A 22,866-nucleotide genomic window follows, 5' to 3' on the forward strand; every position below is an offset into this window, starting at 1 on the left:
AAGATCAGAGTGGTCGGCTTGGTGCAGAACCAAAGGAAATGGGGGAGATCTTAAATAGGTTTTTTGCGTCTGTATTTACTAAGGAAGCTGGCATGAAATCTATGGAATTGAGGGAATCAAGTAGTGAGACCATGGAAAATGTACAGATTGAAAAGGAGGAGGTGCTTGCTATCTTGAGAAAAATTAAAGCGGATAAATCCCCGGGACCTGACAGACTGTTCCCTCGGGCCTTGAAGGAGACTAGTGTTGAAATTGCGGGGGCCCTAGCAGAAATATTAAAAATTTTGCTGTCGACGGGTGAAGTGCCGAAGGATTGGAGAGTGGCTCATGTTGTTCCGTTGTTTAAAAAAGGATCGAAAAGTAATCCGGGAAATTATAGGCCGGTGAGTTTAACGTCAGTAGTAGGTAAGTTTTTGGAGGGAGTACTAAGAGACAGAATCTACAAGCATTTGGATAGACAGGGGCTTATTCGGGAGAGTCAACATGGCTTTGTGAGTGGTAGGTCATGTTTGACCAATCTGTTGGAGTTTTTCGAGGAGGTTACCAGGAAAGTGGATGAAGGGAAGGCAGTGGATATTGTCTACATGGACTTCAGCAAAGCCTTTGACAAGGTCCCACATGGGAGGTTAGTTAGGAAAATTCAGTCGCTAAGTATACATGGAGAGGTGGTAAATTGGATTAGACATTGGCTCGATGGAAGAAGCCAGAGAGTGGTGGTAGAAAATTGCTTCTCTGAGTGGAGGCCTGTGACTAGTGGTGTGCCACAGGGATCAGTGCTGGGTCCATTGTTATTTGTCATCTATATCAATGATCTGGGTGATAATGTGGTAAATTGGATCAGCAAGTTTGCTGATGATACAAAGATTGGAGGTGTAGTAGACATCGAGGAAGGTTTGCAGAGCCTGCAGAGGGACTTGGACCAGCTGGAAAAATGGGCTGAAAAATGGCAGATGGAATTTAATACAGACAAGTGTGAGGTATTGCACGTTGGAAGGTCAAACCAAGGTAGAACATACAGGGTTAATAGTAAGGCACTGAGGAGTGCAGTAGAACAGAGGGATCTGGGAATACAGATACAAAATTCCCTAAAAGTGTCGTCACAGGTAGATAGGGTCGTAAAGAGAGCTTTTGGTACATTGGCCTTTATTAATCGAAGTATTGAGTATAAGAGCTGGAATGTTATGATGAGGTTGTATAAGGCATTGGTGAGGCCGAATCTGGAGTATTGTGTTCAGTTTTGGTCACCAAATTACAGGAAGGATATAAATAAGGTTGAAAGAGTGCAGAGAAGGTTTACAGAGAAAGGTTGAATAGGTTAGGACTTTATTCCCTGGAGCGTAGAAGAATGAGGGGAGATTTGATAGAGGTATATAAAATTATGATGGGTATAGATAGAGTGAATGCAAGCAGGCTTTTTCCACTGAGGCAAGGGGAGAAAAAAACCAGAGGACATGGGTTAAGGGTGAGGGGGGAAAAGTTTAAAGGGAACATTAGTGGGGGCTTCTTCACACAGAGAGTGGTGGGAGTATGGAATGAGCTGCCAGACGAGGTGCTAAATGCGGGTTCTTTTTTAACATTTAAGAATAAATTGGACAGATACATGGATGGGAGGTGTATTTAGGGATATGGTCCGTGTGCAGGTCAGTGGGACTAGGCAGAAAATGGTTCGGCACAGCCAAGAAGGGCCAAAGGGCCTGTTTCTGTGCTGTAGTTTCTATGGTTCTATGGTACAGAATCAAAAAGCAAACAAAACAATAGTGCAAATAATCGTGAACTATATACAATGAGATATACCTGTGTATGTACAGGTGGACTTGTTTTATAATAGACTAAAATTCAAATGTTCATAAGACTGATGGCATACGGAAAGAATCTGTTCTTGTACCTATTTGTCGTGGCATACAGTGATCTAAAGTGCCCACCAGAAGGAAGGAGCTGGAACAGGTGATGTCCGGGGTGTGATGCGTCTACAATGATGCTGCTTGCTCGCTTCCTGACTCTGGATGCGTATAAGTCCTGGATCGAGGGCAGCTTCACACCAATAATCTTTTCTGCAGCCTGACGGTTCTTTAGAATCTATTCTTGTCTTGTTTGGTAGCTGATCCAAACCAGACAGTGATGGACGAACAGAGAGCAGACTGGATTATTCCTGAATAGAATTGAATCAGCAGCTCCTGAGGCAGGTTGTACTTCCTGAGTTGACGTAGGAAATACAACCTCTGCTGAGCCTTTTTGATAAGAGTGTCTGTGTTGGGTGTCCACTTCAGGTCCTGGGAGATTGTGACACCCAGAAACCTGAAGGTCTCCACAGCAGACACAATACTGTTGAGTATAGTGAGTGGGGGGAGTATTGGGGGGCTCCTTCTGAAGTCCACTGTCACCTCCACAGTCTTGAGCGTATTTAGCTCCAGATTGTTCTGACCACACCAGAGGGCCAGCCGTTCCACCACCCGTCTGTTTGTAGACTCATCACTTCTGTAGCAGTAAGTTCCTTCCTTCTCTCCTCTCACCTGAAAGCTGTGCCCTCTGGTTCTGTCAATACCTGGCTCAACTTCCTCTTGGAATTTCCATGTTTACAAGGCCCATTGATTGGGAAGAGGTGGAGGAGTAGTCGTTGAGCACTCAGATGGGAACTAACCAAATTTACACTGCCATGGGTCTGTACTTCAGGCTTCAGGCAAAGTGATCTTACTAATAATTAAATGTGTGCAAACCCTCATGCTCATCAGTGTTACCACAGGATTGCAAATACATCTTCTTCAGAAGTTACCTTCCTATATTTCACATCTAAAATCTTTAAATGTTGCATCACCACATGAAGACGTTAGTATTTAACTTCTCTGTGAGAGCAGAGGTTAGATCATAATGCAGCTGATGGCAAAGGATGCAGAACAATAAAGCATTTCATTAACAATGAACTCTCTGATACCATCAGAACCTACTTTACTAAGCCCAGTAAAATAGAATTGACTCATTAAAATATTGGTTTTAAATGAGCCTACCACTACCTTTCAGCTGACTTCAGTTAAACATAAGAAACCCCTCTTCAGCAATAAATTTGAACAGCATGCTTTTGCTTGCTAATCATAAACTGATGGTGAAGATAGACACATCTAGTAAGAATGGACCTGTTAGCAACAAAAATAAATATGTCAATCATGAAGTACGTGTGAAAATAATCTTTAAACTTCTAACAAACCAGAAAATGGGTATAAATCCCCCTAATGCGAGGAAAGCAGCTGTGAGATACGCAGTTGTATAACAGGAAACTTGAATGACAGCAGGTTTCCATGATGAAGCACTCCGATCACTATAATAGTGTGTCACAAAGATATTGACAGAGCATTCCCAACAAGCTGTATAACTGCTTGTACAGAAAATGCACTTCAGCGGATAGGAAGGATCTGCAACAGTAGTCAAAACTACCCAACACGTCATTGGCACCAGCCTAACTGCCATCAAGGATATACATGGAGTAGCTGCCAGAAAAGGCCCATTAGCATCACAAAAACTCCCACCCACCTTGCTCACGGACTGTTTGTCCCACTCCCTGCAGGGAGGAGGCTACATAGCATCCATGCTAGGACCACCAGACTCAAAAAGAGGTACTCTCCCCAAGCAGTAAAACTGACCAACACCTCCACCCACTAACTCCACCACTACTTTATTATTTCCTCACAGTCACATTATGTAAGCCTTGCTTTACTTTATGGACATACAATCAATCTATGCAAATAAACTACCTTGTTTATTTATATTTATTGTGTGCTTTTTAGAATTATTGTTGTGGTCTTTATCTTTCGTTTTTTTTTGGGCTGCATTGGATCCAAAGTAACAATTATTTTGTTCTCCTTTACACTTACGTACAGGAAATGACATTGATAAATGTTTGATAGCTTGCCTGATGGACGGAGGAAAATGAACAGAGATTGAGACATGTCTTGTGAAGCCAAAATGTAAATGTTGGCTGCTACGGATGCCCAGCAGAAAACTGAGAACAAATTGGACCATTTAAGGAAGATTTGTACTTTAGGTACCAGTGGGAAAATGTACAACTGATAAAAAATTAAATAAAAAACATTTTTCATCTAAAATGTTTTACTGACAAATGTCAACAAACTTCTGTGGTGTTTTCAATGACAAGTTAAGAAAATTGCTTTGGAAAATTTCACTACACATTTCACAGATTCATAATCCAGACCTTTCTAAAATGACTGTACTGGCAGCTGTCTGCAAGTGTTGCCACGCTTCGAGTGCCAACATAGCATGCCCACAACTAACACACTCTAATTTTGGAGTATGGGACACCCGGAGGAAAGCTGCATGGTCATGGGGAGAAAGTACAAACTCCTTACAGACGACAGCAGGAATCAAACCCTGATCAATGAGATTGCTCAACCAATACGCGTCCGTGTTGCCCATGAATTGATCACTGTGAATTGCCACTGATATATAGGCAAGTGATAGAACATATAGATCACTATATACAACCCCGAGATTCATTTCCTTGCAGGCATTCATAGTAATAGAATCAATGAAAGACAGCACTCATTAGAATGGATGGACAACAAGCAATGTGCAAAATACAACGAACAGTACAAATACAAAAAGAAAGAAAAAGAAATACCGCTAATAATAAATATAACATGCAGAAACCAACAAGTGAAAAAGCAGAAATATGCTGAATTAAAAGAGGAAATTGAAAGTCTATGTAACAATGACAGAGCATACATTGTCCCAATGGTAATATTTACAACTGGTATCATACCGAAGTCACTACCCAATAGCATTAAACAATTAGCCTACGCAGCAATAATTATGTAATTCTCCAGAGTGCCACAATACTAAACACCACTAGAATAATTCAAAAGTTCATAGCAATTGAGAAATGAGTGTTCTTGGGTTTGCCCGTACTTCAGGTGTTACCAGCTTGAGCTGAGAATAAAACACTAAATAAGCAATAAATATTGAGAACGTGAGATCAAGAGTCATTGAAAGAGAGTTCATAGGTTATGGGAACAGTTCTGCAAGGGAGCAAGTGAAGTTGAGTGAACCTATCCCCACTGGTTCAAGAGCCTGACTCTTCCTGAATCTGGTGGCGTGGATAAGACTGCAGCAGTGAGGAGAGATCATGGCCTGGGTGGTGGGGGTCATTATAATGGATGCTGCTTTCCTGAGACGACATTCACTCACTCATTCCTTCATTATTATAAGCAAATAATCATCAAGGATGTAAACCTTGCATTCTCAATAAATATACCCGCGAAAAAAAAATCGTCATTAGTTTCTCATTATAATTGTGTAGAAGAGCTTTGTCTGCTGTTTCAGACCTCTTCATATGGATGAAAGATCTTGGCCTGAGGTGTTGACAGTTCATTCCCCTCCATTTCCTGCAGCATTTTGTGTGTGTTGCTCTGTATTTCCATTCATCTGCAGAATCTCTTGTGTTTTTATTTATCTGCTGTCTACATCCATCTGATCACATATATTTAGTGGAACCAAGTGGACAGTTTATTCCTCCTAGCTCTCACTCTGAATGTGACTACTCAAGAGATTATTTGCAAACCAACAGTAAAGCTTCAAGCTTCTCGGTCTCTCCAGCTTTTTTTTAGCTAATGTGTTTATCTGTTATGTCATGCACTTGGATCTTTATTTGACTCTGCTACCTACGAACAATTCCAGAGATCGGCCAAAAAACTACCTGTTCTCTCCTCTCCCAACTCATCCAACTGATTAAACTATTTATACTGTACCAATGGCCAATTCTGCAGTAAATGTGTGATGCCTGGGGTTTGATGTGTACACAGTCATGGATCATGAAAAAAAACTTTTAAAAGCAACATCTAAAAATGGTGAAGAGTGAGTTCCTCAAGAAAAAGGTTAAACAACAGGTTTAAAATCTATGCCCAAAACTCTTTGTTTTGCGGCCGTCTGCGGGGAACACGAATCGCAGGTTGTATACTGCATACATACTTTGATAATAAATGTACTTGGAATCTTTGAAAGAGTTCCTCAAGAAGAGTGCTAAGTAGAAGAAACGGGCAGCAGGAGATCCATCAATACCAATAACAGTGGTTAAACTGAAGAACATCAATTGTAGGTAATGGTGCGCAGCACAGGGTTTACAAGTAGGAGCCATTCCAGTCCTGGGGGGGTGGGGCTCCCCAGTAAGGACAGCTGGTGGTAATTCTTTACCAGTAGAACATTTGCTTTTATTGATACTTACATATTTGCTTTATATATTACAGAAATAAAAGATTGATTTCTGCACTCGCTTCATCATTCAATAAAGATTTAAATACACTTTGATTTGTGAACTTATTTACTTAATTATTTCGTGATAAAGTGTGGAAGAGGCCTTTCCGATCCACTGAGCCACACTGCCCAGCAACCCACCTATTTAATCCAGCCTAATCAAGGGGCAATTTACAATGACCAATTAACCTGTTTATCCTGTGAGCAGCAGATTAGAGGAGATTGGCCAGACTGGCTCGCACTGACAGGAAGGCGACAGTAACTCAAATAACCACACATTACAACAGTGGTGTGCAGAAGAGCATCTCTGAACACACAACACATCGAACCTTAAAGTGGATGGGCCACAAACAACTGAAGACCATATCAGGTTCTACTCCAAAACCTAATAAAGTGATCACTGAGTGTAGTTTATGATAAGGTTTAGAATGAATTCTGTGAACAAAAAGAGTTGTAATTTTCCTGACATGGCATTGTGAATAGAATAAATGAGTTTCTACCTGATTGGTAAAATGGTTTCATGAGACTATTATTTAAAGTTGTACAATATAAAGTAGTTACGGATATGAGATATAGACAAATTACTGGAGCCTGCCAACATCGAGATTAGAGATCAATTAACGTTATTTGTCACATGTACAGTAGATCAAAACAGCAAAACATACAGCGAAATGCATTGTTTGCATTAATGACCAACACAGTCCAAGTAAATGCTGGGGGCAGCCTTTGAATGTCACCATGTTTCCAGGGCCAGTGTAGCATATCCACAATATACTAATCCTAATCTCTCTATTTTTGGAATATTGGAGGAAATTGGAGTAACTGGAGCAAAACCATGTGATCTGGCACCAGGCAGACAATCTCTGAAGAGTATTGATAATGACTGGGATCACCCACCTTGTAAAGACACTGCTCAGAAGGAGGCAATGGCAAACCACTTCTGTCGAAAAATTTACCAAAAAAGCAATCACGATCACTTATGTCAGATGAAATGCCGCATAACAAATGAATAATTGCAAAGAGCTGCTGCAGCAAAACAACACGTTTCATGATATATGCCAGTGATATTAAACCTGATTCAGATTCGGATTTTGACAGCGGTGGGTTTGAACCCTGACCCATGACAGCTGGCACTCTGAAGCTTTGCACTAGCTGCTATGCTACTGCGCTGCTCCAAGGAAGATAAAGATGACTGGCCTTGTTTCTTCAATATTCTTTGGAAATAAAGTCTTTAGGAGAACGGGAGAGTATGAGATAATTATAAACTAGTTACTCTGATGTAAATTGTCAACAGTGATCAGCATTGTAGGATGAAATGGCAGCGTGGCAGTTAGTTCAACACATTTCAGTGGTAGCTGTAACATGAAGGTTCAATTCATGCTGCTGGGTGGCCGTGACCATGTGGGATTCCTCTGGAATCCCTCCCACATTGCAAAGACGTACAGGTTCGGGTTAGTGAGCTGCTGGCACGCGACCTGGGTGCCAAGAGGGTGACACTTGCCGACTGGCCCCACAACATCTTCAGACTGTGTGTGTCGTCGTCACAAACAACACAGTTCATTGCATGTTTCAATGTATATGTGGTAAACAAAGAATATTTTTGAAATTACTAACCTCATTCAAAAACATGATTGAATTAGGGTGAGGCAGCACAATTTTTAAAGAGATATTCTGTTTGACCAATTGAACTGGATTCTTTGTAGAATGAACAAGGACAGATAATGAAAATGAAATAAACGAAAATTGGAGATTTCTTTAAAAAGGTCATATGATAAACAGAAGAGAATAAGGTCAAAATATGAGATCATTCAATTTTGTCGAATGTAGCAACAAGGAAAGAAAAGGAGGAAAAGTAAGGAGGGTATCTTGGAGCTGCAGGATGTCATGAGTGTGTTCCCTTGTCACCTGTGCCTCTATCACAGTAAAATAACATTAGTGAAATGGGAGAATAATACGAGATTTCACCAACAGAATGAAATTGCATGTAATTTGAAAGAACTATGAAATTTTGTAAAATAATGTAGAAAGACAAGAGTTGCCTCCTACCTCCTACCAATCAGCCAATGCTCTAACCATGTTAGTAGCTTTCCTGTAATACCATGGGCTCGTAACTTGGTAAGCAGCCTCATGTGTGGCACCTTGTCAAAGGCCTTCTGAAAGTCCAAATATATAACATCCACTACATCCCCTTTATCCATCCTACTTGTAAACTCCTCAAAGAATTCCAACAGGCTTGTCAGGCAGGATTTTCCCTGAAGGAAACCATACTGACTTTGTCCTGTCTTGTCCTGTGTCACCAAGTACTCCAACACCTCATCCTTAACAATTGACTCTAACATCTTCCCAACCACTGAGTCAGGCTAACTGGTCCATAATTTACTTTCTGCTATCTTCCTCCTCTCTTATAGAGTGGAGTGATATTTGCATTTTTCCAGTCCTCTGGCACCATGTCATGAGTCCAATGATTTTGGAAAGATCATTTCTAATGCCTCTACAATCTCTTTCAGAACCCCAGGGCGCAGTTTTTGTCTGGGTGCCTTTAGGTCTTTCAGCTTTTTGAGCACCTTCTCCTTTGTAATAATAACTGCACTCACTTCTCTTCCTTCACACCCTTCAACATCTGGCACACTGCTAGTGTCTTCCACAGTGAAGACTGATGCAAAATACTCAATTCATCTGCCATCTTTTTGTCCCCCATTATTATTTCTCCGGCCTCATTTTCTAGCGGTCTTCTATCCACTCTCATTTCTCTTCTATTATTTTTACATAACTGGAAAAGCTTTTACTATCCACTTTGATATTGTTTGCCAGCTTGCTTTCATATTTCATCTTTTCCCTCCTAATGATTCTTTTAGTTACTTGACTTGATTTGATTTAAACCGGCAGCTTTATCATCTCGAGAGTCTAGAGAGAAGCTGACAGAAATAAAGCCACAAGAAATAAGAAGTAAGTTTTGCCTAACACTGTTTCAGTAAGGCACTGTTCCTTTATTAACAACGATGATTTGACACATTTCTAAAATGTTTGGGCGAGTACAGTACTCTCACATTCACAGTGTGAGCCTTGCTTGATGAGAACATGAGTCAGAGATGAGCTCGAATGCCGTACTGAAGTACTTATTTTTCAGAGCTGCATGTCCTTCAAGTGTGGTTCCCTACCGAGAGCGCAGAATTTATCCTGCCTCTCCTCATCCAGTTGACTTTAAAAAGCCGTATCTGTTTAAATAGCCCAGATACATGACAATAAGGGAGCATCGATGTTCATCCCTGCCAAATATCTACCGTGAGGTTTGTCAACTTCTCTCCAGACACTTGGGATATTAAAGAAAAACACTCAGTGGCCACTTTACTAGGTAGCACCCGAACTTCTTGTACCCCAAAACCTTTAGTACCCCTGTACCCTCAGTACCTCCTCTACCTCCTGAACAACCTGTACCCTTGTACCTCCTATTCCCCTTATAACCCATAAACCCCCTGCACCTCCTGTACCCCCTGAACCCCCATACTGCTTGTATCCCCGAACCTCCTGTACTTCCTGTACCCTCAGTACCTCCTCTACCTCCAGTACCCTGAGCCTTCTGAACTCCCTGTACCCGTGCCTCCAATTCCCCTTATACACCATAAACTCCCCTGCACTCCTGTATTTCCTGTAGCCCTGAACACCCCCCATACTTCCTGTATCCCCAAACCTCCTGAACTCACGGATCCCCCGTACCTTCTGAACCCACTGTACCCCCATACCTTCTGAATGCACTGTAACCCCGTCTCTCCTGAGCCCACTGTACCCCCTCTAACTCCTGAATCCACTATATCCTCCGTACCTCCCAAATCGACTGCACCCCCTCTAACTCCTAAACCCACTGTACCCCCATACCTCCTGAACCCACTGAACCCCCAGTACCTCCTGAACCCACTGTACCCCCTGTACCTCTTGAACCTACTGTACCCCCTGTACCTCTTGAACCTACTGTACCTCCTGTACCACCTGAACCCCCATACCCCCTCTACCACCTGAACATGCTGTATACCTCCCAAACATCCTGTACCCCATGAATCCAATAAAGTGGCTGCTGAATGTATTGTCCTGGTCTTCTGCTGCTGCAGCCCATCCACTTCAAGGCTTGACATGTTGTGTTTGAAGATGCTATTCTGCACACCACTGTTGTAACATGTGATTATTTGAGTTACTGCCACCTTCCTGCGACGTTGATCCAGTCTGGCCATTCTCCTCTGGCTTCTCTCATTAACAAATGTTTTAATTTGGTTTCTCGCACCATTCTCTTTAAACTCTAGAGTCCGTTGTGTGTGAAAATCCCAGGAGATCAGCAGCTTCTGAAATACCCAACCACCCCATCTGGCACCAACAATCATTCCACATTCAAAGTCACTTAGATCACATTTCTTCCCCCTTCTGATGCTTGGCCTGAACACCAACTGAACCTCTTGACCATGTCTGCATGTTTTTTATGCATTTAGCTGAATGGCTGAGTAAATATTTGCATTAACCGTTATCAATCAATGCATTCACAATTACATATCCCAGAGTGGGTCTTTTACACTCTGTATCCATAAATACAAAGGGTGATTGATAAGTTTGTGACCTAAGGTAGAAGGAGTCAATTTTAGAAAACCTAGCACATTTGTTTTTCAACATAGTCCCTTCTTCATAGAAGTCGGCATCTTGGACCTCCAGAAAGTGGTCCACAGCAGGGGTGATTGATAAGTTTGTGATGTAAGATAGAAGGAGATGAGTCATTAACTTCAAACTTTCTGCATTTTCACTCAAAGAGTTGAACTGCACGTGCATGTAACGAGAGCTGTATAACTCATCTCCTTCTACCTTAGGCCACGAACCAATTAATCACCCCTGCTGTGGACCACTTTCTGGAGGTCCAAGACGTGACTCCTACAAAGAAGGGATCCATATGCTCCATGACCGCTGGACTAAGTGTGTAAACGTAGGTGGGGACTATGTTGAAAAATAAATATGCTAGGTTTTCTAAAATTGACTCCTTCTACCTTAGGCCATGAACTTATCAATCACCCCTTGTAAATAAATATTAATGGACAGATATAGAGTATACCTAGTAGAGAGGCCACCAAGTGCAGATTTTAAGTTTTCCATCTTAAAATAACTGAGCAAAGTTATCGTGCTACTTCACATCCTGACTTAAATGTTGCACATTTCTTCAGATGAGGTCATCAGCAACCTCTGCAGTGACTTCCATGACTTCGGTCGAGTGAAAACCTTAGAAGCGCATGGTGATTTTGAGACGAGAAAGGAAAACTGGGGAAGGCTGTATGAATACTAACATGTATGAATACTAGTTCAGGACTTACTTGGCTTCCAGGACCAATGCCAGGACTCCCGCAGCCAATGGTGCAGCACTTGAGGTGCCTCGGAAATGTGAATCACACCCCCTCACGCTGTTGGAAGTTGTCACCTGAAAATGACAAATGCAGTGAGCACCAAAATTAATGATGCAGATTCTAGAAAAGCAACAGGCATAAATCTCCATCATGTTTTTACACCATCAACAATGAGAGCGTTACTGTATTTTTTCTTTTAATTCAACAAAAGTCATAAAACTAGGTCATTACTACTGGAATGAGACAGCTGTACTTGGTCCTTTGGGAAAATCTTAATAGTAAGCAACAGGAAATAAAATGAAATGGCTTTCCATATTCCTCTGTTACTGCTCTGAAATGGGGCCTTTACAATTATTTTGGGTGCTTCTAATTTTGCATAAAGTTGCTCTTTTTGCTGCAGACAATGTAAAATTTAACACTTAGGTGAGTAACTTTCTCTTCCTCTTAATGTAAGTGGGAATCAAATAAATCACAGATATAATTAAAGTGTCTACAGGAATGACAGCAGTGAAAATCAGGTGGATGGTGGAAAAGGTGTTTCCTAATGAAGGTGACAATGGTAGGACACAAGAGACTGTACCATTTTTCATTGATTCTATTTTGTTGCTTTCTACAGTGCCTATCAAAAGTATACACCCCCCCCCCCAGAAGTTTTCATGTTTTATTGTTTCACCACATTGAATCACTGTGGATTTAATGTGGCTTTTTTCGACACAGATCAACAGAAAAAGACTCTTCTGTGTCAAAGTGAAAACATATCTCTACACAGTGATCTAGATTAATTACAATTATTAAACACAAATAATTGATTGCATAAGTATTCATACCTTTCAAGTCAGTATTTAGTAGATGCACCTTTGGCAGCAATTACAGCCTTGAGTCTATGGGATAGGTCTCCATCAGCTTTGCACATCTGGACAGTGCAATATTTCCCCATTCTACTTTACAAAACTGCTCAAGCTCTATCAGATTGCATGGGGATCGTGAGTGAACTGCCCTTTTCAAGCCCAGCCACAAATTCTCAATTGGATTGAGGTCTGGACTCTGACTTGGCCACTCCAGGACATTAACTTTGTTGTTATTTAAGCTTTGTATAGCTTTGGCTTTATTCTTGGGGTCATTGTCTTGCTGGAAAACAAATCTTCTCCCAAGTTACAGTTCTCTTGCAGATTGCATCAGGTTTTCCTCCAGGATTTCCCTGTATGTTGCTGCATTCATTTTAGTCTCCACCTTCACAAGCCTTCCAGGGCCTGCTGCAGTGAAGCATCCCCACAGCATGATGCAGCCACCACCATGCTTCACAGTAGGAATGGAGTGTTTTTGATTATGTGTGGTATTTGGCTTATGCAAAAGATAGCATTTGTTCTGATGGCCAAAAAGCTCAAATTTGATTTCATCAAACCGTAGAACTTTCTTCCAGCTGACTTCAGAGTCTCCCACATACCATCCAGCAAACTCTAGCTGAGATTTCATGCAGGTGTTTTTTCCCCAACAGTGGCTTTCTCATAAATCTGTGACTGATGAAGCACCCTGGCAACAGTTGTTGTATGTGCAGTCTCTCCCATCTCAGCCACTGAAGCTTGTAACTCCTCTAGATTTGTCATAGGTCTCTTGGTGGTCTCCCTCACTAGTGCCCCTCATAGCACAGTCACTCAGTTTTTGGGGACGGCCTGCTCTAGGCTGAGTTACAACTATGCCATATTCTTTCCATTTTTTGATTATTGATTTAACTGTACTCCAAGGGATATTCAGTGACTTGAAAATTTTCTTAAATCCATCTCCTGACTTGTGCTTTTCAATAACCTTTTTGCAGAGTCGATGGAGTGTTCTTTTATCTTCATGGTGTCATTTTTGCCAGGATACTGACTCTGCAGCAGTTGGAGCTGCTGAATACGGGTGTATTTATACTACAATCAATTCCAACACCTTGACTGCACACAGGTGATCTCCATTTGATTAATTACATGACCTCGAAACCAATTGGCTGCACCAGTAATGATTTGATCTGTCATATTAAAAGGGGTCAATACTTATACACTCAAGTATTTTGTGTTTTATGTTTGTAATTAATTCAGATCACTTTGTAGAGATCTGTTTTCACTTTGACACGGAAGAGTCTTTACCTGATGATCAGTGTCTAAAAAGTCTAATTAAAGCCATTGTGATTCAGTGTTGTAAAATAATAAACACGAAAACTTCCAAAACTTTTTATGGGCACTGCATTTAATGTGAATGCCCACAAGAAAATGAACTTCAGAGAGGTGATGTACACAGTCCTGAGCACTTATAGTAATGTTATATATTGCACTGTACTGCTGCCACAAAAAAACAAATTTCATGACATATTTGAGTGATGATAAAGCTGATTCTGATATGGGTCTCTATTGTGGACTGAGAGTGGGAGGGGACAGGGAAAGAGAAATCATGGTTGGGAAAGGTGGAAGGGAAAGGTGGAAGGGAGAGGGGAGGGAACGGGAAGCGCCAGAGAGACATTCTATAATGATCAAGAAACTAATCGTTTGGAATCAAGTAACCTTGCCTTGTGTCTTAGGACTGAGTGTGTCCACACACACACAACCACCCCCACCCCCACCCCTGGCACATGTTCTCGGCCACCTGTCCCATACACTTCCCGTGGTGCTTCCCTCTCGACATTCCCAACATCTATTGCTCCCACAAACACGAGAAAATCTGCAGATGCTGGAAACTTAAAGCAACACACACAAAATGCTGGTGAACGCAGCAGGCCAGGCAGCATCTACAGGAAGAAGTACAGTCGATGTTTCGGGTCAAAACCATTCGTCAGGACTAACGGAAAAAAGAGATAGTAGGAGATTTGAAAGTGGGAGGGGGAGGGGTGCCCAAAATGATAGGAGAAGACAGGAGGCGAGGGATGAAGCTAAGAGCTGGGAAGTTGATTGGCAAAAGGGATACAAGGCTGGAGAAGGGGGAGTATTATAGGATGGAAGGCCTTGGAAGAAAGAAGGGGGGAGGGGAGCACCAGAGGAAGATGGAGAACAGGCAAGGAGTTATTGTGAAAGGGAAAGAGAGAAAAAAAATTAAAAATTAGGGATGGGGTAAGAAGGGGAGGAGGGGTATTAACGGGTTAATTATCCATCTCCCCCCCCCCCCAACTTTCCTTTGCTACATCGAGGACTGCATTGGCACTGCTTCCTGCATGCATGCTGAGCTCGTTGACTTCATCAACTTTGCCTCCAACTTTCACCCTGACCTCAAGTTTACCTGGTCCATTTCCGACACCTCCCTCCCCTTCCTTGATCTTTCTGACTCCATCTATGGAGACAGCTTATCTGCTGATATCTTCTATAAGCCTACGGACTCTCACAGAGGAAATTAAGAACCCGGTGCATGGTGCAAAGACAATAACCTATCCCTCAACGTCAGCAGGACAAAGGAATTGGTTGTTGACTTCAGAAGGAGTAGCGGACTGAACGACCCAATTTACATCGGTGGTGCGCAAGTGGAACAGGTCAAAAGCTTCAAATTCCTCGAGGTCAATATCACAAATGACCTGACTTGGTCCAACCAAGCAGAATTCACTGCCAAGAAGGCCCACCAGCGCCTTTACTTCCTGAGAAAACTAAAGAAATTTGGCCTGTCCCCTAAAACCCTCACTAATTTTTATAGATGCACCATGGAAAGCATTCTTCTAGGGTGCACCACAACCTGGTATGGAAGTTGTCCTGTCCAAGACCGAAAGAAGCTGCAGAAGATCGTGAACACGGCACAGCACATCACACAAACCAATCTTCCGTCCTTGGACTCACTTTACACCGCACACTGTCGGAGCAGAGCTGCCAGGATAATCAAGGACACGACCCACCCAGCCAACACACTTTTTGTCCCTCTTCCCTCCGGGAGAAGGCTCAGGAGCTTGAAGACTCGTACGGCCAGATTTGGGAACAGCTTCTTTCCAACTGTGATAAGACTGCTGAACGGATCTTGACCCGGATCTGGGCCGTACCTTCCAAATATCCGGACCAGCCTCTCAGTTTTTTTGCACTACCTTACTTTCCATTTTTCTATTTTCTATTTATGCTTTATAATTTAAAATTTTAATATTTACTAATTTTTACTATTTTTAATATTTTTAATATTTAATATTTGTAATCCAGGGAGCGGGAAGCGCAGAATCAAATAAGGCTGTGATGATTGTACGTTCTAGTATCAATTGTTTGGCGACATTAAAGTATAAAGTATAAAGCTACCTGGACTATTCCTCTTCCCACCCTGTTACTTGTAAAAATGCCATCCCCTTCTCTCAATTCCTCTGTCTCAGCCACATCTGCTCTCAGAATGAGGCTTTTCATTCCAGGAGATGTCCTCCTTTTTTAAAGAAAGGAGCTTCCCTTCCTCCACCATCAACTCTGCTCTCAGATGCATCTCCCCCATTTCACGCTCATCTGCTCTCACTCCATCCTCCCACCACCCCACTAGGAATAGGATTCCCCTTGTCTTCACCTACCACCCCACCAGCCTCCGGGTCCAACATATTATTCTCTGTAACTTCTGCCACCTCCAACGGGATCCCACCACCAAGCACATCTTTCCCTCCCCCCCCACTCTGCTTTCCGCAGGGATCGCTCCCTACGCGACTCCCTTGTCCATTTGTCCCCCCATCCCTCCCCACCGATTTCCCTCCTGGCACTTATCCTTGTAAGTGGAACAAATGCTACACCTGCCCCTACACTTCCTCCCTCACCATTCAGGGCCCCAGACAGTCCTTCCAGGTGAGGCGACACTTCACCTGTGAGTCTGCTGGTGTGATATACTGTGTCCGGTGCTCCCGGTGTGGCCTTCTATATATTGGCGAGACCCGACGCAAACTGGGAGATCGTTTCGCTGAACACCTACGCTCTGTCCACCAGAGAAAGCAGGATTTCCCAGTGGCCACACATTTTAATTCCACGTCCCATTCCCATTCCGATATGTCAATCCATGGCCTCCTCTACTGTCGAGATGAAACCACACTCAGGATGGAGGAACAACACCTTATATTCTGTCTGGGTAGCCTCTAACCTGATGGCATGAACATTGATTTCTTTAACTTCCGTTAATGCCCCTCCTCCCCTTCTTACCCCATCCCTAATTTTTAATTTTTTTTCTCTCTTTCCCTCTCACAATAACTCCTTGCTTGTTCTCCATCTTCCTCTGATGCTCCCCTCCCCCTTTCTTTCTTTCAAGGCCTTCCACCCTATGATACTCCCCCTCCTCCAGCCTCGTATCCCTTTTGCCAATCACCTGTCCAGCTCTTGGCTCCATCCCTCCCCCTCCTCTCTTCTCCTATCATTTTGGGTCTCCCCCTCCCCTCCCACTTTCAAATCTCTTACTAACTCTTCCTTCAGTTAGTCCTGACGAAGGCTCTCGACCCAAAATGTTGACTGTACTTCTTCCTATAGATGCTGCCTGGCCTGCTGCGTTCAACCAGCATTTTGTATCTATTGTTCCCACCAGATTCACAAACATACAGTATTTCTGTTTTTGCACATTTAAAAAAATCTATTCAATATACGTAATTGATTTACGTGTTTATTTATTATTATTTTTCTCTCTCTCTCTGCTAGATTATCTATTGCATTGAACAGCTGCTGCTAAATTAACAAATTTCATATCACATGCCAGTGATAATAAACCTGTTTCTGATTCTGAAACTCACTCTCGGCTCCATATTGTCAAATACAGTACTGTGTAAAGGAGTTGGGCACCCTAGCTATATACATCATATATACCATCTTGGGGTCCGAGTCCATAGGACACTCAAAGCAGCTGTGCACATTGAGTCTGTGGTTAAGAAGGCATATGGTGCATTGACCTTCATCAACCGTGCGATTGAGTTTAAGAGCCGAGAGGTAATGTTACAGCTATATAGGACCCTGGTTAGGCCCCACTTGGAGGACTGTGCTCAGTTCTGGTCACCTCACTACAGGAAGGATGTGGAAACCATAGAAAGGGTGCAGAGGAGATTTACAAGGATGTTGCCTGGATTGGGGAGCATGCCTTATGAGAATAGGTTGAGTAAACTCAGCCTTTTCTCCTTGGAGCGACGGAGGATGAGAGGTGACCTGATAGAGGTGTACAAGAAAATGAGAGGCATTGAGCGTGTGGATAGTAATGGTTGCCACAAGAGGACACAGGTTTAAGGTGCTGAGGAGAAGGCACAGAGGAGATGTCAGGGGCAAGCTTTTTACTCAGAGAGTGGTGAGTGAGTGGAATGGGCTGCCGGCAACGGTGGTGGAGGCGGATACAATAGAGTTTTTTAAGAGACTTTCAGATAGGTACATGGAGCTTAGTAAGATAGAGGGTTATAGGTAACCCGAGTAATTTCTAAGGTAGGGACATGTTCAGCACAACTCTGTGGGCCGAAGGGCCTGTATTGAGCTGTAGGTTTTCTATAACTTCTATGTATATATTATATGCTTTGAGAGCTTTTCAGAGTACTGTACATACCTTGATCATAAATTTATTTTGAACATTTGAACACAGATGTTAGGATCTGGAGTAAAAACAAACTGCTCGTGTAACTCAGTGGAAGGAACTGGATTGCCAATTTTTCAGTCCCATCATGCACACTCTTTTTCCGTTTTTTTTTCATATTATAGATAGAACATAGAATAGTACAGCACAATACAGGCCCTTCAGCCCACAATGTTGTGCCGACCCTCAAACCCTGCCTCCCATATAAGCCCCCACCTTAAATTCCTCCATATACCTGTCCAGTAGTCTCTTAAACTTCACTAGTGTATCTGCCTCCACCACTGACTCAGGCAGTGCATTCCACGCACCAACCACTCTCTGAGTAAAAAACCTTCCTCTAATATCCCCCTTGAACTTCCCACCCCTTACCTTAAAGCCATGTCCTCTTGTATTGAGCAGTGGTGCCCTGGGGAAGAGGCGTTGGCTATCCACTCTATCTATTCCTCTGATTATCTTGTACACCTCTATCATGTCTCCTCTCATCCTCCTTCTCTCCAAAGAGTAAAGCCCTAGCTCCCTTAATCTCTGATCATAATGCATACTTTCTAAACCAGGCAGCATCCTGGTAAATCTCCTCTGTACCCTTTCCAATGCTTCCACATCCTTCCTATAGTGAGGCGACCAGAACTGGACCGAATACTCCTAGTGTGGCCTAACCAGAGTTTTATAGAGCTGCATCATTACATCGCGACTCTTAAACTCTATCTCCCGACTTATGAAAGCTAACACCTCATAAGCTTTCTTAACAACCCTATCCACCTGTGAGGCTACTTTCAGGGATCTGTGGACATGAACCCCCAGATCCCACTGCTCCTCCACACTACCAAGTATCCTGCCATTTACTTTGTACTCTGCCTTGGAGTTTGTCCTTCCAAAGTGTACCACCTCACACTTCTCTGGGTTGAACTCCATCTGTCACTTCTCAGCCCACTTCTGCATCCTATCAATGTCTCTCTGCAATCTTTGACAATCCACTACACTATCTACAACACCTCCAACCTTTGTGTCATCTGCAAACTTCCTAACCGACCCCACATCCAGGTCATTAATAAAAATCACGAAAAGTAGAGGTCCCAGAGCCGTTCCTTGTGGGACACCACTAGTCACAACCCTCCAATCTGAATGTACTCCCTCCACCATGACCCTCTGCCTTCTGCAGGCAAGCCAATTCTGAATCCACCTGGCCAAACTTCCCCGGATCCCATGCCTTCTGACTTTCTGAATAAGCCTACCGTCTGGAACCTTGTCAAATGCCTTACTAAAATCCATATAGATCACATCCACTGCACTACTCTCATCTAGATGCCTGGTCACCTCCTCAAAGAACCCTATCAGGCTTGTTAGACACGATCTGCCCTTCACAAAGCCATGCTGACTGTCCCTGATCAGACCATGATTCTCTAAATGCCCAGAGATCCTATCTCTAAGAATCTTTTCCAACAGCTTTCCCACCACAGACGTAAGGCTCACTGGTCTATAATTACCCGGACTATCTCTACTACCTTTTTTGAACAAGGCGACAAATTTCGCCTCCCACCAATCCTCCAGTATCACTCCCGTAGACAACAAGGACATAAAGATCCTAACCAGAGGCTCAGCAATTTCTTCCCTCGCCTCGTGGAGCAGCCTGGGGAATATACCATCAGGCCCCGGGGACTTATCCGTCCTGATATATTTTAACAGCTCCAACACCTCCTCTCCCTTAACATCAACATGCTCCAGAACATCAACCTCACTCCTATTGTACTCACCGTCATCAAGTTCCCTCTCATTGGTGAATACTGAAGAGAAGTATTCATTGAGGCTGTCGCTCACATCTTCCCACCTTTATCTCTAATCGGTCCTACCTTCACTCCTGTCATCCTTTTGCTCTTCACATAATTAAAGAATGCCTTGGGGTTTTCCTTTACCCTACACGCCAAGGCCTTCTCATGCCCCCTTCTTGCTCTTCTCAGCCCCTTCTTAAAGCTCTTTTCTTGCTTCTCTGTATTCCTCAATAGACCCATCTGATCCTTGCTTCCTAAACCTCATGTATGCTGCCTTCTTGCACCTGACTAGATTTTCCACCTCACTTGTCACCCATGGTTCCTTCACCTTACCATTCTTTATCTTCCTCACCGGGACAAATTGATCCCTACACATGTGCAAGAGATCTCTACACATTGACCACATGCCCGTAGTACATTTCCCTGCAAAAACATCATCCCAATTCACACCCGCAAGTTCTAGCCTTATAGCCTCATAATTTGTCATTCCCCAATTAAAAATTTTCCTGTCCTCTCTGATTCTATCCTTTTCCATGATAATGCTGAACGCCAGGGAGCGGTGGTCACTGTCCCCCAGATGCTCACCCACTGAGAGATCTGTGACTTGACCTGGTTCGTTACCTAATACTATGTCTAGTATGGCATTCACCCGAGTCAGCTTGTCAACATACTGTGACAGGAATCCGTCCTGGACACACTTAACAAACTCTGCATCGTCCAAACCCTTGGAACTAATCAGGTGCCAATCAAGATTAGGGAAGTTAAAGTCACCCATTATAACACCCATGATAACTCCGTCTCCGCCGCATCTGCTCTCAGGATGAAGCTTTTCATCTCTAGGACGAGGGAGGTGTCTTCCTTTTTTAAAGAAAGGGGCTTCCCTTCCTCCACTATCAACTCTGCTCTTAAACGCATCTCCCCCATTTCACGTACATCTGCTCTCACTCCATCCTCCCGCCACCCCACTAGGAATAGTGTTCCCCTGGTCCTCACCTACCACCCCATCAGCCTCCGAGTCCAACATATTATTCTCCGTAACTTCTGCCACCTCCAACGGGATCCCACCACTAAGCACATCTTTCCCTCCCCCGTTCTCTCTGCATTCCACGGGGATCGCTCCCTACACAACTCCCTTGTCCATTCGTCCCCCCCATCCCTCCCCACTGATCTCCCTCCTGGCACTTATCCATGTAAGCGGAACAAATGCTACACATGCCCTTACACTTCCTCCCTTACCACCATTCAGGGCCCCAAACAGTCCTTCCAGGTGAGACAACACTTCACCTGTGAGTCGACTGGGGTGATATACTGCGTCCGGTGCTCCCGATGTGGCCTTTTATATATTGGCGAGACCCGACGCAGACTGGGAGACCGCTTTGCTGAACATCTACGCTCTGTCCGCCAGAGAAAGCAGGATCTCCCAGTGGCCACACATTTTAATTCCACATCCTATTCCCATTCTGACATGTCTATCCACGGCCTCCTCTACTGTAAAGATGAAGCCACACTCAGGTTGGAGGAACAACACCTTATATTCCGTCTGGGTAGCCTCCAACCTGATGGCATGAACATCGACTTCTCTAACTTCCGCTAGGCCCCACCTCCCCCTCGTACCCCATCTGTTACTCATTTTTATGCACACATTCTTTCTCTCACTCTCCTTTTTCTCCCTCTGTCCCTCTGAATATACCTCTTGCCCATCCTCTGGGTCCCCCTGCCCCTTGTGTTTCTTCCCGGACCTCCTGTCCCATGATCCTCTCGTATCCCCTTTTGCCTATCACCTGTCCAGCTCTTGGCTCTATCCCTCCCCCTCCTGACTTCTCCTATCATTTTGGATCTCCCCCTCCCCCTCCAACTTTCAAATCCCTTACTCACTCTTCCTTCAGTTAGTCCTGACGAAGGGTCTTGGCCTGAAACGTCGACTGCACCTCTTCCTACAGATGCTGCCTGGCCTGCTGCGTTCACCAGCAACTTTGATGTGTGTTGCATGATAACAACCCTGTTATTTTTGCACCTTTCCAAAATCTGCCTCCCAATTTGCTCCTCCGTATCTCTGCTGCTGCCAGGGTGCCTGTAGAATACTCCCAATAGTGTAACTGCTCCCTTCCTGTTCCTGACTTCCACCCATACTGACTTAAAAGAGGATTCTGCTACGTTATCCACCCTTTCTGTAGCTGTAATATTATCCCTGACCAGTAATGCCACCCCTCCTCCCCTTTTACCCCCCTCTCTATCCCTTTTAAAGCACTGAAATCCAGGAATATTGAGAATCCATTCCTGCCCTGGTGCCAGCCAAGTCTCTGTAATGGCCACTACATCATAATTCCATGTAGGTATCCAAGCTCTCAGTTCATCACCTTTGTTCCTGATGCTTCTTGCATTGAGGTACACACATTTCAGCCCTTCTACCTTCCTGTCTTTACACCGTTTATTCTGCTTCTCTTTCCTCAAAGCCTCTCTGTATGTTAGATCTGGCTTTACTCCATGCACTTCTTTCACTGCTCTATCGCTCCGGATATTGATTTCTTTATTTAATTTAGAGATTTAGAAATTAAAGATTTAAAGCAGGGAATAGGCCCACTGAGCCGCACTGCCCAGCAGCCCATGTATTTAACACCAGCCTAATCACAGGACAACTTACATCGACCAGTTGACCTACTCGCTAGCACGTCTTTGGAATGCAGGAGGAAACCGGAGCACCCAGAGAAAGTCCACGTGGTCACTGAGAGAAAGTACAATCTTCTTGTAGAGGACACTGGAATTGAACTCTGAACTCCAAATGCCCCGAGCTGGAATGTCATCGCGTGAAGCACTATGTTACCATGGCACTTTAATGTTTTATTTGCCAATAATTTGTATTCAAGTTTTTCTGCACTGCACCTTGACACTCATTTTCCATTCAATCCAGAGTAACACACTCTCCATACTAGAGGAGCTCACTCTTCATCTACCTGGAAAGGAGGGGGAAGAAGCCAAAATGA

The 22,866-nt window shown here is 43.5% G+C and overlaps 1 protein-coding gene across 1 annotated transcript in view; it reads right to left on the reverse strand.

Annotated features, from left to right (window-relative positions):
- The window catches only part of LOC134337788 (PC3-like endoprotease variant B), a 941,886-nt gene that overhangs the window by 881,863 nt on the left and 37,157 nt on the right, over positions 1–22,866 (reverse strand). The window contains exon 4 of the mRNA XM_063033034.1: positions 11,595–11,698. Within this exon, the coding sequence (XP_062889104.1) occupies positions 11,595–11,698 (104 nt within the window). The remainder of the gene's footprint in view (positions 1–11,594; positions 11,699–22,866) is intronic.

The sequence above is a fragment of the Mobula hypostoma genome, chromosome 2 (genome assembly GCF_963921235.1).
Source record: "Mobula hypostoma chromosome 2, sMobHyp1.1, whole genome shotgun sequence".
Classification (NCBI taxonomy): Eukaryota; Metazoa; Chordata; class Chondrichthyes; order Myliobatiformes; family Myliobatidae; genus Mobula; species Mobula hypostoma.